The sequence below is a fragment of the Salvelinus namaycush genome, chromosome 8, assembly GCF_016432855.1.
Source record: "Salvelinus namaycush isolate Seneca chromosome 8, SaNama_1.0, whole genome shotgun sequence".
In the NCBI taxonomy this organism is placed as follows: Eukaryota; Metazoa; Chordata; class Actinopteri; order Salmoniformes; family Salmonidae; genus Salvelinus; species Salvelinus namaycush.
The window spans coordinates 63,220,747-63,237,123 of record NC_052314.1 but is presented as its reverse complement, the minus strand read 5'-3'; the positions used below and the strand labels follow the sequence as shown (position 1 = coordinate 63,237,123).

Genomic DNA, 16,377 nt, shown 5'->3' with positions numbered 1-16,377 from the left:
AGATCAGGGTTCCATAGCCGCAGGCAGAACAGTTTAAACTGGAGCAGCAACACGGCCAGGTGGACTGGGGACAACAAGGAGTCATCATGCCAGGTAGTCCTGAGGCATGGTCCTAGGGCTCAGGTCCTCTGAGAGAGAGAAAGAGAGAAAGAGAGAATTATAGAGAGCATACTTACATTCACACAGGACACTGAATAAGACAGGAGAAATACTCCAGATATAACAGACTGACCCTAGCCCCCCCGACACATAAACTACTGCAGCATAAATACTGGAGGCTGAGACAGGAGGGGTCAGGAGACACTGTGGCCCCGTTCGATGATACCCCCGGACAGGGCCAAACAGGCAGGATATAACCCCAGCCACTTTGCCAAAGCACAGCCCCCACACCACTAGAGGGATATCTTCAACCACCAACTTACCATCCTGAGACAAGGCCGAGTATAGCCCACAAAGATCTCCGCCACGGCACAACCCAAGAGGGGGTGCCAACCCAGACAGGAAGAACACGTCAGTGACTCAACCCACTCAAGTGACGGAGGGGTGCGTCACTTGAGTGAGTTGAGTCACTGACGTGGTCTTTCTGTCTGGGTTGGCGCCCCCCCTTGGGTTGTGCCATGGCAGAGATCTTTGTGGGCTATACTCGGCCTTGTCTCAGGATGGTAAGTTGGTGGTTGAAGATATCCCTCTAGTGGTGTGGGGGCTGTGCTTTGGCAAAAAACTATGTTCAGTATACCTGCATTAGTGTATACATTCATTGTTAAATTCAGATCATCATCCAGAAATACATGTTATAAAAGTTTATAATGCAACATTGTGTCAAACAACTTCAAGTGAAGTCAATTCAGCAACAACAACACATGCAACATCTCAATCTGACCACTAACAGGCACCATTAAACCCTATAATTAATGTGGCAGAGCTGCTCTTGCTAAACCAACAGTAGTCACTAAGATGCATATGTGTCCCATCACCACATGTGTTAGAACATCTCACTGCATGGCCAACAACATTAACTTCTGATCAGGGTTGGGTAGGTTACTTTCTAAATGTAATCCGTTACAGTTACTAGTTACCTGTCCAAAATTGTAGTCAGTAACATAACTTCTGGATTACCCAAACTCGGTAATGTAATCTGATAATATTCAGTTACTTTTAGATTACTTTCCCCTTTAAGAGCCATTAGAAGAAGACAAAAATGTATGTTACCAATTGAACGACATCTATTACCGAATAAATCAATATTAAAGTTTACATAGCAGGTCATATATGGATGTTACATTTTACTTTATGGGTTGGTTATGTAGGCTTCTTCTAACCCATCGCTTTCTACTACATATAATAATATGATAAAATTATATCTTTACATTAATATATATCATTTATAAATCCAAAAATGGATGTAGCCACTACAGATTGCCCCTTTAAGTCTATCAAAAGTGTGTGAGTTTGAGCATGTGTCCATTAGACCTATGGATCATTTATTTTATCAGCATGAATTACATTGAGCAATATAAACCCCACTTTTATTCCATAGGCTGGGATCCGCACTATGCAGCTGTTGCAAGAGGGTATTTTTCACTGGCTGTCCACTGGTTTCATAACAATGATTGATAGGCAGCTTTAACTTCTTGAATTCAACCATTATTGGGTTCAAATACACATTTAGATTTGTGAACAGCCATCCACAACAACCACAATCCGTAAAGCGCTAATAGCTAAATGAGAGCAGCAGTGTGATTCACATCAATGCACCATGTAGATGTCAATACTAAGTGATATCCGTATCGCCATAGACTACACCACTGCGCTCATCCTTACCTCCAAACGTTTATTCAAACTGGATCATCTTTGGATGCCGACAGCAGTCGCACCATTGGAAGACATAGTTTGGACTGTAGCCTACAAAAGCCTATTCCTGCTCTTTTCCCACGATCCATCAAACACATTTTGTGTGTCATCATAGCGGTCTCTGACTTGTGGTCAGACACGCTCAGATGGAACAAACTTAAATTTGTGCCTTTTTTCAATGTTAATTGAATGTCATTGAGAAAACAGAGAAGTGTCAAAGATTTTTGTCCGCAAACATCCATTCTGAATTTAAAAGTAATGCTCTAAGTAATACTCTAGTTTTTCAAAAGTATCTGTAATCTGATTACAATATTTTTGCTGGTAACGTAACGGATTACAGTAATGGTTTTACCCAGAAGTGTGTAGGGTGAGAGGGACACAGAGTAGCTCTGTAACCACAGGGCTTTGAAGAGAGAACAACATGAATGGACTATCTGGGAGTTAGTCAAATGTAAATACCTAATTCAATTATATAAATTGGGATTTTGCAGGTGGTGGAACTGTCCTCAAAATTGCTTGCTCTTCTATGATAATTTTAAACAGGATGATGGTTAGTTACTTTGGTATAATGTTGTCTCAGTCATTCATTAGGGTCATCCATGCATGTATTGTAGGCTTACTTTGATTATATTATACCAACCGTCAACATTCCTGCTTGTTACATAGACCTGCAATTACATTGTTTACTGAAGCCATGAATGTAATGCACATAGGGTTCATAAAATGGTTCAAAGAGACTCTGGTTGTCAATAGTTACCACAGCCAAAAAGTCCAAATTGGCTATCTCGTAAAAATTAATTAAAAAAAAATAGGTGATTTTTGGTCTTAATTTAAGTTTAGGGTTAGGCTTAAGGTTATCAGTGTGGTTAAGGTTAGAGTTAGGTTTAAAATCAGATTTTAAGAAGATAAATTGTGGAAATGGGTGGGGTTTATGTGGCTGTGTTAACTAGTGACGGCCCTCCTCAGTCACATGAGCTGGTCAACTCCTCCCCTTTCCTCACTCCCTTGACCTCTGACCTACAACCACTCCCACCCCATTTTAAATCACACTGTGCTGCAGCACCTGATGTCTGGATCCAAATTAACATATGTGCTTGTGCACACAAACCTGCACACACACACATGCGTGCATTCACACTTACACACATACACACATCCATCACCAGCTTGTCAGCTTAGAAAGAAATTGAATTGTAATCTCCAGATGCCTTCTACAGATGTAGGATCTTAATTTGATCCCTCTTTTGTTCCTGCACAACAGGAAATGCAAACATGTAGTGTATTCAAGGTTTAAAATTTCAGACTTGATTTGCCCTAACGAAAAATGTATCAACCCCTACAAAAATGTTCATTAATTATAATCCACATAATAATTCACATTTCCTGTTGCTGCAGGATTATTTTCCTTCTGTAGCAAACTGGCTCAAATTATGATCCTACACATGTATCTGCTCCTCCATGTAGTTGAGAAGAACTAATGAAATGGAAACTTAATAACTGCATGACAACTTGAGCTCCAGTCTGAAAACTGAATTGATCTTGTAGAAGCATGATTTAGGAGGATGTCATTGACTGTGCAACACTGTGAATCACATGTATAAAGAGTTTTATACTTCTATAAAATAGTTGTTAACTGATTGTTTTGATGAGTTATCAAGCAACCGTGAACAAGTCACCCCGGGTCATGTCACCTTCCTAATTTCTACTGCATGCATTTCTTCCACCGTAGCTGATTAAAATGTCCTTAGAGATTTTTTTGGGGAAAGTCTTTAAGTGGATCCATCCCTAAAATCCTCCTAAAACAGAATGAAAACTATTTTATATAACACATTTAGCCAATATCCAGACAGACAGACCATTTCAGGGAATTCTACTGTCTATCCTCTTGATTGTTATCCCTCCATTTGCACTCTTTCATTTTTGAACAAGGGATTCTCAATCGTATTATTCAGGGGGATTTTCTGCTTTGTCATTGTGTGCAGGATATCCTCTCTCCTGAGGACTAGTGACTTCCTATTTGTTTCCTGCCTCGTTTCCTCATCCCCATTTTCATCCCCTTTCATCTCATAAAGAGGAATTACCAACAATGCATTATTCCGATGCAGCTGCTATGCTTGTTTTCTGGAGAGTTCCTTATGTGTCTCGGTTGATGGATTTTTAAGAAGAAGGTAAACTGAGGTCCACCACACTGGTTGTGATTAGTTCTTCACCTCCATACGTCCAGGCATTGTCACATGGGGGATATGAAGGAACAGTGGGACTAATCCCTGTGTGTCACATCCTGATCAATGTCCTCAGTTGCTCCTGTTGTTTGCTTTGGCACTAGATTCAAAGGTCCTGGATGGCTCAGTTGGTAGAGCATGGCGCTTGCAAACTAGGATCGGGACCACCCATAAGTAAAAATGTATGCACGCATGACTGTAAGTTGCTTTAGGTATTATAGTATTATTTTCATAATGAGCAATATTATTCAATATTAATAATGTTTCTCTATTGATGTTATTAACTGCCTGGATACTTCCTGGTTCAAGGATTGGTTGCCATGGCACCATGGGACCTAGGTCTGAGCCTTTCCTGTGGTGCTGTGCCAGGTGATTATGACGCAGGTAGCTAGGCACCCACTAGGCTGGCAGAGAGAAAGTGGCATCAGTCTCGCTGTGTAATACACTGGCCCCTGTAAGCCTATGACCTTGGTAGCACTCTGGTGACTGGACAGTGGACACATACAGAGTAGATGAGATGTGTTATGTCCAATGTATTGCTTGAGTCTATAACCTTTAAAGAGCACTGACTTATGTCAATGAGGGAATAGTATTCTTGAGGGAAAATAAGTAGGAGGAGTGCTTCAGGTATTCCAAAACAACCACAGGTGCTCTTGGGGGGGAATAGTAATTGAAAAGCTGAAGGAAGAATTATAACCACAAATTAGGTGCTAAATGACCTATCAAAATCCAAACACTCTTGTGGGTTTGAAAGTTAATAAGCCTCTAATGTGTGGGCTAAGACATCATTAAAATACAGCAAGTAGGCGCATCGGCTTACACTTATTTGTGTAGTTCAGTCCTGGAGCTGTTCTTGTCTATTAATGTTCTGTATTGTTTCATGTTTTGTGTGGAACCCAGGACGAGTGGCTGCTGCTTCAGCAACAGCTAATGGGGATCCTAATAAAATACTATGATAAAAAAATACTTAATCAGGGTGTCTCACTCTGTCTCAGACACCCTGATGAAGCTGTAAGCTGCTTCTTAACTTTCAAACCCACAAGAGTGGCTGGATTTGGCCATTAGCACCTATTTGTGGTTATCATTTTTCATTTAGCTTTTCGAGGGAATGGTATTGCCTAATAAATACCTAAATGGCACATCAGAAATAATGACCTAACAAATAAGTTCCAATTTGGGGGCCAATTTGCATCTTTCAGAAAAAACACCACTTGACTACCGTTAGGACCCTGAGGGGAAGCAGCATTCCCTCCCTCGTTGAATTGGATGACAGGACTGGGATGGCCTCTCGTGCTACAGTGTTAGTGTTGAACGGTTCGTCCGTCAGAGAAAGGATGTGAGAAGAGGAGGAGGCTTGCGGTTTCTGTAGCAAGCATGTGGCTTTGTTAGATTCGGTGGATTTTGGACACCGGCTTTACATGCAATGTATTTGTGCTACATGGAATTCGTTTTTCCTATTTGTGTTTTCTACCGGATACATTCTTATAGCTTGGAATCGAGTGTTTTCCTGTGCGGCTCCGTTCATTGGTAAACTAGCGGTTGCATCAGTCGACTGTCAATCAAGTCTGGGCTCTCTGCACCTGGTATTAATTTAAATTTGCCGGTGAATTTTTGTGGACATTGAGTTTTGGAGCAATCCTTTTCGTTTAGCCTTTGGTATTTCAATAACCGAGATTTTATTGTGCAGCCTTATTGACAAGGTAAGCTTGTAACCGTAACGCAGGCTACTGTACCCCTAGTTATATTAAAAGCGGGCTGTATCCCCGGAAAATTACAACATTGTATCTTGACGGCGCAAGGAGGAACTAGCCTACAAGTACACTGCCCTCTCGATTACTGTATCAGTGATTGCCAAAGCGTTGTTTGACAGCTGTCTTTGGGAACGCGTTGGACAATAGGGCTTGCCTGGAGGAGCCATCTGCTATTGTTTTCTCCTGTGGATAGATCAAAACATTAACAGATCGAACATGTCGCTCAGCAGAAGTATTGAATGGGAACACTTTGAGGAACGGGACAAAACGCACCGTTCATCACGGGCTAACGGCTCGGGATCCCAGTCAGGCTCCAGAGGCAACGGTCTCGTGCCCAGCCCGGCGCACAGCGCGCACTGTAGCTTTTACCGAACGCGCACGCTCCAGTCGCTCACCTCCGAGAAGAAAGCCAAAAAAGTGCGATTCTACCGAAATGGGGACAAATACTTCAAGGGTTTGGTGTATGCCGTGTCCAACGACCGTTTTAGGTCCTTAGACGCCCTGCTTATGGAGCTTACCCGGTCTCTCTCGGACAACGTCAACCTGCCTCAAGGTGTCCGGAGCATCTACACCGTGGACGGCAGCAAGAAGATCAGCAGCCTGGACGAGTTAGTGGAGGGTAAGGACACGCAGTCACCCCCGTCCCCGCACACACAGCCCAGTCCTAGAAATGACATAATAAATAATGTAGAGATCCATACTCGCGCATATTGATAAATGAGCTGATTGATCCAAAGTACTCATTATTAGATTTCCCCAGACAGACTCCTATCTCTCAGGTTTCATCATACAATCTTATAAACCATTTCATGGCCTGCTTGTCATCAGAGTTCCACCAGCTGCTTTACATTGACTCCTTGTTCATACATATGCAGGTGTATTCTGCTATCAGAATACACCTGACTAGCTAATACTGCATTATAAGCTTATGATACTACATTATAGCCTATTATACTACATACTAGCCGCATTATACTACATTATAGCCTATTATACTACATTGTGATATAGTAGTATAATAAGGCTATAATGTAGTTATATTATATGATATAGTAGTATAATACGGCTATAATGTAGTTATGATATAGTAGTATAATAAGGCTATAATGTAGTATAATAAGTCTATAATGCTGTATAATGAGGCTATAATGTGGTATAATGAGGCTATAATGAGGCTATTATGTAGTATAATGAAGCAATTATTAATATCCTCATTATACTACATTATAGCCTCATTATACTGCATTATCGCCTCATTGGACAGCAGGTAGCCTAGCTGTTAGAGACGCCAGCCAGCAACCAGAGGGTTGCCAGTTCAGATCCTGGGTCCGATGGGAAAAATCTGTTAGGAAGTGAGCTGGCAACTGGAATGTTGCTGATATCAAATCCTAGATGCAATTGCCTGCCATGGTGCCATTGAGCAAGGCACTTAACCCCCTCAACAACAACTCCCCAGGTGTGGGGGGGCTACCACCTGGGCACCTCTCCAAAACCTGTATGTATGTGTTTTTCGGAGGGGTCGGGTTAAAAACAGAAGTCAAATTTCGGTTGGACCTTGTGTGCAGTTGACCAATAAAGTGATTTTAATTATACTACATTATAGCCTCCTTACTAGGATTCAGGCCTTTAGAGTATATGCCATGTAGAGATTGTCCTCTCTTGGGCATTTTACAGTAAAGTCATATGTAAATGCAGTAAACAGGTTTACTACTGTAATGCAATTGTAACCCATGTAGTGAGTCATGGACATGACTCTCAAACTCTAGGATAGGATAGATGATGTCGCGTGTGGCTCAGTTGGTAGAGCATGGAGCAAGCACCAGGGCTGTGTGTTCGATTCCCACGGGGCACCAGTATGGAAAATGTATGCACTCAATACTAGAGGTCGACCGATTATGATTTTTCAACGCCGATACCGATACGGATTATTGGAGGACCTAAAAAAGCCGGTAACGGTTAATCGGCCAATTTTATTTATTTATTTATTTAAAAAATATATATTTATTTGTAATAATGACAATTACAACAATACTGAAGAACACTTTTATTTTAACTTAATATAATACATCAATAAAATCAATTTAGCCTCAAATAAATAATGAAACATGTTCAATTTGGTTTAAATAATGCAAAAACAAAGTGTTGGAGAAGAAAGTAAAAGTGCAATATGTGCCATGTAAAAAAGCTAACGTTTAAGTTCCTTGCTCAGAACATGAGAAGATATGAAAGCTGGTGGTTCCTTTTAGCATGAGTCTTCAATATTCCCAGGTAAGAAGTTTTAGGTTGTAGTTATTATAGGACTATTTCTCTCTATACCATTTGTATTTCATATACCTTTGACTATTGGATGTTCTAATAGGTACTTTAGTATTGCCAGCCTAATCTCGGGAGTTGATATGCTTGAAGTCATAAACAGCTCAATGCTTGAAGCATTGCGAAGAGCTGCTGGCAAACGCAGTAAAGTGCTGTTTGAATGAATGCTTACGATCCTGCTGCTGCCTACCACCGCTCAGTCAGACTGCTCTATCAAATCATAGACTTAATTATAATATAGTAACACACAGACAAAAACGAGCCTTAGGTCATTAATATGGTCAAATCCGGAAACTATCTGTTAGAAAACAAAACGTTTATTCTTTCAGTGAAATACAGAACCGTTCCGTATTTTATCAAACGGGTGGCATTCATAAGTCTAAATATTGCTGTTACATTGCACAACCTTCAATGTTATGTCATAATTACGTAAAATTCTGGCAAATTAGTTCGCAACGAGCCAGGCGGCCCAAACTGTTGCATATACCCTGACTCTGCGTGCAATGAACGCAAGATAAGTGACACAATTTCCCTAGTTTAATATTGCCTGCTAACATGAATTTCTTTTAACTAAATATGCAGGTTTAAAAAAATATACTTCTGTGTATTGATTTTAAGAAAGGCATTGATGTTTATGGATAGGTACATTCGTGCAACAATTGTACTTTTTTTTCGCAAATGCACTTTTGTTAAATCATCCCCGTAAGGCGAAGTTGACTGTCTTTGTTAGGAACAAATAGTCTTCACACAGTTCGCAACGAGCCAGGCGGCCCAAACTGCTGCATATACCCTGACTCTGTTGCACAGAACGCAAGAGAAGTGACACAATTTTCCTAGTTAAAATAAATTCATGTTAGCAGGCAATATTAAGTAAATATGTAGGTTTAAAAATATATACTTGTGCATTGATTTTAAGAAAGGGGTTGATGTTTATGGTTAGGTGCACATTGGTGCAACGACAGTGCTTTTTTCGCGAATGCGCTTGTTAAATCACCCGTTTGGCGAAGTAGGCTATGATTCAATGATAAATTAACAGGCTAGACAAGCTAGATAAACTAGTAATATCATCAACCATGTGTAGTTAACCAGTGATTATGTTAAGATTGATTGTTTTTTTATAAGATACGTTTAATGCTAGCTAGCACCTTACCGTGGCTCCTTGCTGCACTCGCATAACAGGTAGTCAGCCTGCCACGCAGTCTCCTTGTGGAGTGCAATGTAATCGGCCATGATCGGTGTCCAAAAATGCCGATTACCGATTGTTATGAAAACTTGAAATCGGCCCTAATTAATCGGCCATTCCGATTAATTGGTCGACCTCTACTCAATACTCTAAGTCGCTCTGGATAAGAGTGTCTGCTAAATGACTAAAATGTAAATTACATTTGGTTGAGAATCTTGAGGTCATTAGTTTCTCTTGAATCAGCAGGACTTCCTTTTTGGTTAAGCAGTTGTGACATACACATGACCCAGTAGTAGTGTGCAGCCATCATAGATAGTGTGTGTGTGTGTGTGTGTGTGTGTGTGTGTGTGTGTGTGTGTGTGTGTGTGTGTGTGTGTGTGTGTGTGTGTGTGTGTGTGTGTGTGTGTGTGTGTGTGTGTGCGTGTGTGCCACATGGATGACAGACTCGCTGTAGTAGTAGGCAGCACAGTTTTCATGAATGTACATTGCTCCTCCATTGATCTTAGAGCAGTGTGGGTGTTAGTGTGTGTTCTGTGCTTCATTGGCTGTCAAAACAGTCCTTAGAGTGATTTTTCACCCTCTGGGGATAAAACATGGACGTGTCCCCCTCTGCACCCCCTTCATACCTCTGCCGATGATCTGTTCACTTTGAACATGATGAGGGAGGAGAATGGAAAAGGTCAACATTGAGGTATAGAGGAAGCTGTTATTATAACTGTACTAATAGTCCAAATATGATATGTACAACTACCTTCAATGAACTGAACATGGTCAGGTCATACCATTATTATATTACAACATGACTTATTAGCTCAGTCATTTCACAGGAATGCTTAATAAAGAATCATGTATATTGTGGCGACTAGACCCTACACAACTATAGGCAAATTAATTCAGTAAGTTTGAAGTGTGTGAGTATTATTCCAGAAAAGTATGCAAAGGTTGAGAAATTTCAACATGACCTTCTTTACTTTACTGTAGATCTCTCTCCCTACTCGGTAGATTTGCTATATATAGACCTACACAGCAATGGGGGCTGGTGGGAGGAGCTATAGGAGGACAGGCTCATTTTAATGGCTGGACTGGAATCAAAGGAATGATGTCAAACGTATGGAAACCACATGTTTGACTCTGTGCCATTGATTCCATTCCAGCCATTAAAATGAACCCGTCCTCTTATAGCTCCTCCCACCAGCCTCCACCGCTACACAGTGGTTCTGTCTGTGTGTGAGCCACTCTCTCCTCTCTGTGTCGCAGGCTGCAGCAGTGACAGTGGCCGGTGTCTGGGTAATACCTTAATCTTCGTGTTGAGTTCTGCTGTCTGACCTGTGACCTTTCTACGATCCTGTCTTAGCGTGAAAGGGTACGGTTATCGCACCATGGTAGCGCTGTCATATTCAAATCAATCCACAGCAAAGAGAGATGAGTGTGGGACTTTTTCATTTGTATACTGTAGCTTATCTCCTGACTCCCGTTAGTCAGCACCTCCAGCTATAGGCTGTGATTTGTCTTTACTTCACTGCTGTCCTTTTCGCCTGACTCCTCTCTCATCCCCCTGTTTATTCTCAGCTGACATCCTTCCTTCCTCCTTCCAAATATTAGCCTCTGCACTCGTTCCTCCGCCCATGTCCCCAGAGAGGATGGGGTGGTAGATTTAGGTCAGCGCCCAATCCGGTGGCTGGGAGACACATTGCATCACTTCTGGTTGGGCTGGCAGGAAGGAGAATGAGTGCAGCCGTGGGACAGTGAGTGTGGTAGAAGATGGACTGGCACCAACACATAGCCAGGCCTACTTCTTCTGCCTCACCTCTGGATGTAATGCCTGTTTTCTGCCAAGTAACCGTTCAGAGTGGAAGCTGGAATCCTCCCGGCAGGCATCACACTTTCTCTGCTCTGATTTGAAAGGAAAGTGGGCCAACTCACTTCTTCTGGCTGTAAAAACTTGTTGTTGTTCTCATCTTGGGGCTATTTGGGGTTATACTGCAGTAGGTATTAGAGGTCGACCGATTAATCGGACTGGCCGATTAATTAGGGCCGATTTCAAGTTTTCATAACAATCGGTAATCTGCATTTTTGGGCACCGATCATGGCCGATAAACTACACATGGTTGATGATATTACTAGTTTATTTAGCTTGTCCTGCGTTGCATATAATCGATGCGGTGCCTGTTAATTTATCATTGAATCACAGCCTACTTCACCAAACGGGTGATTTTAACAAGCGCATTCGTGAAAAAAGCACTGTCGTTGCACCAATGTGTACCTAACCATAAACATCAACTCCTTTCTTAAAATCAATGCACAAGTATATATTTTTAAACCTGCATATTTACTTAATATTGCCTGCTAACATGAATTTCTTTTAACTAGGAAAATTGTGTCACTTCTCTTGCGTTCTGTGCAACAGAGTCACGGTATATGCAGCAGTTTGGGCCGCCTGGCTCGTTGCGAACTGTGTGAAGACTATTTGTTCCTAACAAAGACAGTCAACTTCGCCTTACGGGGATGATTTAACAAAAGCGCATTTGCGAAAAAACCATAAACATCAATACCTTTCTTAAAATCAATACACAGAAGTATATTATTTTAAACCTGCATATTTAGTTAAAAGAAATTCATGTTAGCAGGCAATATTAAACTAGGGAAATTGTGTCACTTATCTTGCGTTCATTGTACGCAGAGTCAGGGTATATGCAACAGTTTGGGCCGCCTGGCTCGTTGCGAACTAATTTGCCAGAATTTTACGTAATTATGACATAACATTGAAGGTTGTGCAATGTAACAGCAATATTTAGACTTATGAATGCCACCCGTTTGATAAAATACGGAACGGTTCTGTATTTCACTGAAAGAATAAACGTTTTGTTTTCTAAATGATAGTTTCCGGATTTGACCATATTAATGACCTAAAGCTCGTTTTTCTGTGTGTTATTATATTATAATTAAGTCTATGATTTGATAGAGCAGTCTGACTGAGCGGTGGTAGGCAGCAGCAGCCTCGTAAGCATTCATTCAAACAGCACTTTACTGCGTTTGCCAGCAGCTCTTCGCAATGCTTCAAGCATTGAGCTGTTTATGACTTCAAGCCTATCAACTCCCGAGATTAGGCTGGCAATACTAAAGTACCTATTAGAACATCCAATAGTCAAAGGTATATGAAATACAAATGGTATAGAGAGAAATAGTCCTATAATAACTACAACCTAAAACTTCTTACCTGGGAATATTGAAGACTCATGTTAAAAGGAACCACCAGCTTTCAAATGTTCTCATGTTCTGAGCAAGGAACTTAAACGTTAGCTTTTTTACATGGCACATATTGCACTTTTACTTTCTTCTCCAACACTTTGTTTTTGCATTATTTAAACCAAATTGAACATGTTTCATTATTTATTTGAGGCTATATTGATTTTATTGTTGTATTATATTAAGTTAAAATAAAAGTGTTCATTGTTCATTCAATATTATTGTAATTGTCATTATTACAAATATATACACTGCTCAAAAAAATAAATAAACACTTAAACAACACAATGTGCTCGCCAGAGGTAGCCTGACTGCCATTAGGTACCGAGATGAGATCCTCAGACCCCTTATGAGACCATATGCTGGTGCGGTTGGCCCTGGGTTCCTCCTAATGCAAGACAATGCTAGACCTCATGTGGCTGGAGTGTGTCAGCAGTTCCTGCAAGAGGAAGGCATTGATGCTATGGACTGGCCCGCCCATTCCCCGGACCTGAATCCATTTGAGCACATCTGGGACATCATGTCTCGCTCCATCCACCAACGCCACGTTGCACCACAGACTGTCCAGGAGTTGGCGGATGCTTTAGTCCAGGTCTGGGAGGAGATCCCTCAGGAGACCATCCGCCACCTCATCAGGAGCATGCCCAGGCGTTGTAGGGAGGTCATACAGGCACGTGGAGGCACGTGGAGGCCACACACACTACTGAGCCTCATTTTGACTTGTTTTAAGGACATTACATCAAAGTTGGATCAGCCTGTAGTGTGGTTTTCCACTTTAATTTTGAGTGTGACTCCAAATGCAGACCTCCATGGGTTGATAAATTTGATTTCCATTGATAATTTTTGTGTGATTTTGTTGTCAGCACATTCAACTATGTAAAGAAAAAAGTATTTAATAAGAATATTTCATTCATTCAGATCTAGGATGTGTTATTTTAGTGTTCCCTTTATTTTTTTGAGCAGTGTATATATATATATAAAATCGGCGTTGAAAAATCATAATCGGTCGACCTCTAGTAAGTATAGTGGCCTGTGAGGTCATACTGTAGGTACTCTGACTAATGAAGAGTTCCGTGTAGGTTTTACCTATTTATAGGAGTAGAGTTTGAGCTCTTAAGCCAATCCTATTGGACTTTTGATATGATGCCAGGTTTATTTTGGAACCCCTCTAACCATTCCATTCTTTCTACTGTAAAACAATGACTGGACTCCAAAGTCGTTCCATAAACAGTGCACAGGTTGGGTTCCACTCAAGAAGTCCCCTCTTTACTGTGGAGACTCCATTGGTCGGGATGATAAGTCCTAATTATCGTAGCCTCCTCAGTAACTTGTTTTGTCAGTGGGTTGCGGCTGTACCCTCAGTGGCTGTCCCCTTGTCCTCCTGCTGTGATGTGGAGAAATGGGGCACAGCTGTTGTCAGGGGTCAGGTCACAGAGACAGGAGGAATGCAGTCAATCCATCAGAGGAGCGTCTTGGCCTGGCTGTGAACGAGGCCTTTTGACTGGAGATGCTGGAGGCCGAACACCGGAGTCTTGTCTTTGTGTACTCAGCCATCAAATGGATTTTGTGTGTGTGTGTGTGTGTGTGTGCTCCCAGCCCCATTGATTGAGGACTACTGGCCCGGCCTGTTGTGTGAACCTCATCAAGCCCCATTCATTCATATGTGATCCCTGGACGATGGCTGGATGGATGGGATTACCCTGTGACATCCACCACACTGTCTCTGCTGTAGTGTACTTATTGAAATGACAGTGAGGCATTATATTGGATCCAAACCAAGCCACGATAGTGGTCTTATGCTACACCAATTGTGTGCCATTTGAGGAGGACTTTCAATCAAATGTAATTATAAAGCCCTTTTTACATCAGCCGATGTCACAAACCCAGCCTAACACCCCAAACAGCAAGCAATGCAGATGTAGAAGCACGGTGGCTAGGAAAAACTCCCTAGAAAGGCAGAAACTTAGAGTGGAACTAGGCTCTGAGGGGTGGCCAGTCCTCTTCTGGCTGTGCCGGATGGAGATTATAACAGTACATGGCCAAGATTTTCAAACGTTCATAGATGACCAGCAGGGTCAAATAATAATATTCACAGTGGTTGTAGAGGGTGCAACAGGTCAGCACAGTTGACTTTTCACAGCCGATCATTCAGAGTGAGAGAGAGAGAGAACTTAAATTCACACAGGACACTGGATAAGACCGGAGAAATACTCCAGATATAACAGACAGAGCCTAGCCCACCCGACACAAACTATTGCAGCATAAATACTGGAGGCTGAGACAGGAGGGGCGGGAGGCACTGTGGCCCCGTCCGACGATACCCCCCCCGACAGGGCCAACCAGGCAGGATATAATCCCACCCACTTTGCCAAAGCACAGCCCCCACACCACTAGAGGGATATCTTCACTAGAGGGATATCTTCAACGCACTGGTGAATTATGAATCACCTGACCCCGCACTGGTCCTTTGATAAGATCCATTGTATGTAATAAGCTGATTGATTCAACATCAGACTTCACTCATTGGAAAACATTGCTTGTTTAGATGACACCATAGTGTTAGGGACTACGTCAGACAAACACATTCTCACATTCTCATGACCTCTCACTTACCCCACTGAATGATGGCGTCTGTGTCTATTTGCTCAGTGATGGATCAGCGCACACACTGATGGATCTGCCCCCTCTCCTCCATAGTGACCAGCTGATGTTTGGTTAGGGAGCTGTTTAAGGGGCTGTCGTCCACGTGAGGCCCCGCTGTAGGGCCACTGAAGGGTATCACCCACCCAGGGTCCGCTAACCTCTCTGGTGATGCTGCACCTGAGACCCCCCTCTCGTCCCCAGGGGTGTTAGGGACTGTCACCCCTGAGCCCCCTTCAGAAGGCCACCTGTTTCTCCAGGCGTTCTGATCTGAATTGATGATGGCTCCGGGTCTCATTTGGTGTCACCGTTTTCATCTGTTCGGGTCCCCCAGCTGTGGCCTAGCGTCGTTAATTAGCCTTTGGTTAATTGGTCGATGAATAAATCCAGGTGTCGTGGGACTCGCTGTCTCGGAAGTCTCCTTCCTTCTGTCCTCTTCCTCCTTTCCATCACTTTTTATTTGTCTTAAAGCAAATGAGAGGAACCATGAGAAGAGCAGTAGATAATACTGAAATGTCCAACATGAAAAGGTAGTGTTGTAGTTGAGAAGATAACAGATTGATATAAACCTCAGGTCGATGGTCCTGGTTTAGGTTGATCTCAGCGTGGTGGTCTTATGACCAAAGGATCTTCATCTTTTTCAGTCGTGGGTCTTGAAAATAATGCTTGGTATTGAGCTATTCTGGAGGGTTAGACATCGTCTTCACACCACTCTCGCAAATGACTCCTTTCCCTGACGGATGACACCTTTATTTATGCAAGCTGTTCTTCTGTCTCCACTGTCGTTAGGTGACTCATTCACTGTTGTCTTCCTGTTCCTGGATGACTGACTGCTGAGAATAGGATGTTTTGGTTATCAAATAATAAGAGCAAGGTTGACTGCATTAGGAAAACTCAAATTTACCTTAGCTTCTGTAAGCTTTCTATACGGTTCTAGATGGATAGATTCTGTTCATTCATTGTTCGTTCCCCTTCAGGTCCTTCAGATTCCCCTCTCCCTTTTGTACACACAATAACAATGTTTTCTCGCCTTAGTTCATTTAGCTGGATTTAGCATCACCTCTCTTTGAACATCTCTATCTCTTACATATAATGTTTTCTCACCTTTCTTAGTTCAGTCATGTTGTCATCGATCGGTGCCTTGAGCTTAAACTGGTAAAGGCCAGATACG

The 16,377-nt window shown here is 42.1% G+C and overlaps 1 protein-coding gene across 1 annotated transcript in view; it reads left to right on the top strand.

Moving 5' to 3' along the window:
* The first annotated feature begins 5,441 nt into the window (after window positions 1–5,441).
* The window catches only part of LOC120052234 (serine/threonine-protein kinase DCLK2-like), a 78,677-nt gene continuing 67,741 nt past the window's right edge, over window positions 5,442–16,377 (top strand). The window contains exon 1 of the mRNA XM_038999057.1: window positions 5,442–6,443. Within this exon, the coding sequence (XP_038854985.1) occupies window positions 6,041–6,443 (403 nt within the window). The 5' untranslated portion in view covers window positions 5,442–6,040. The remainder of the gene's footprint in view (window positions 6,444–16,377) is intronic.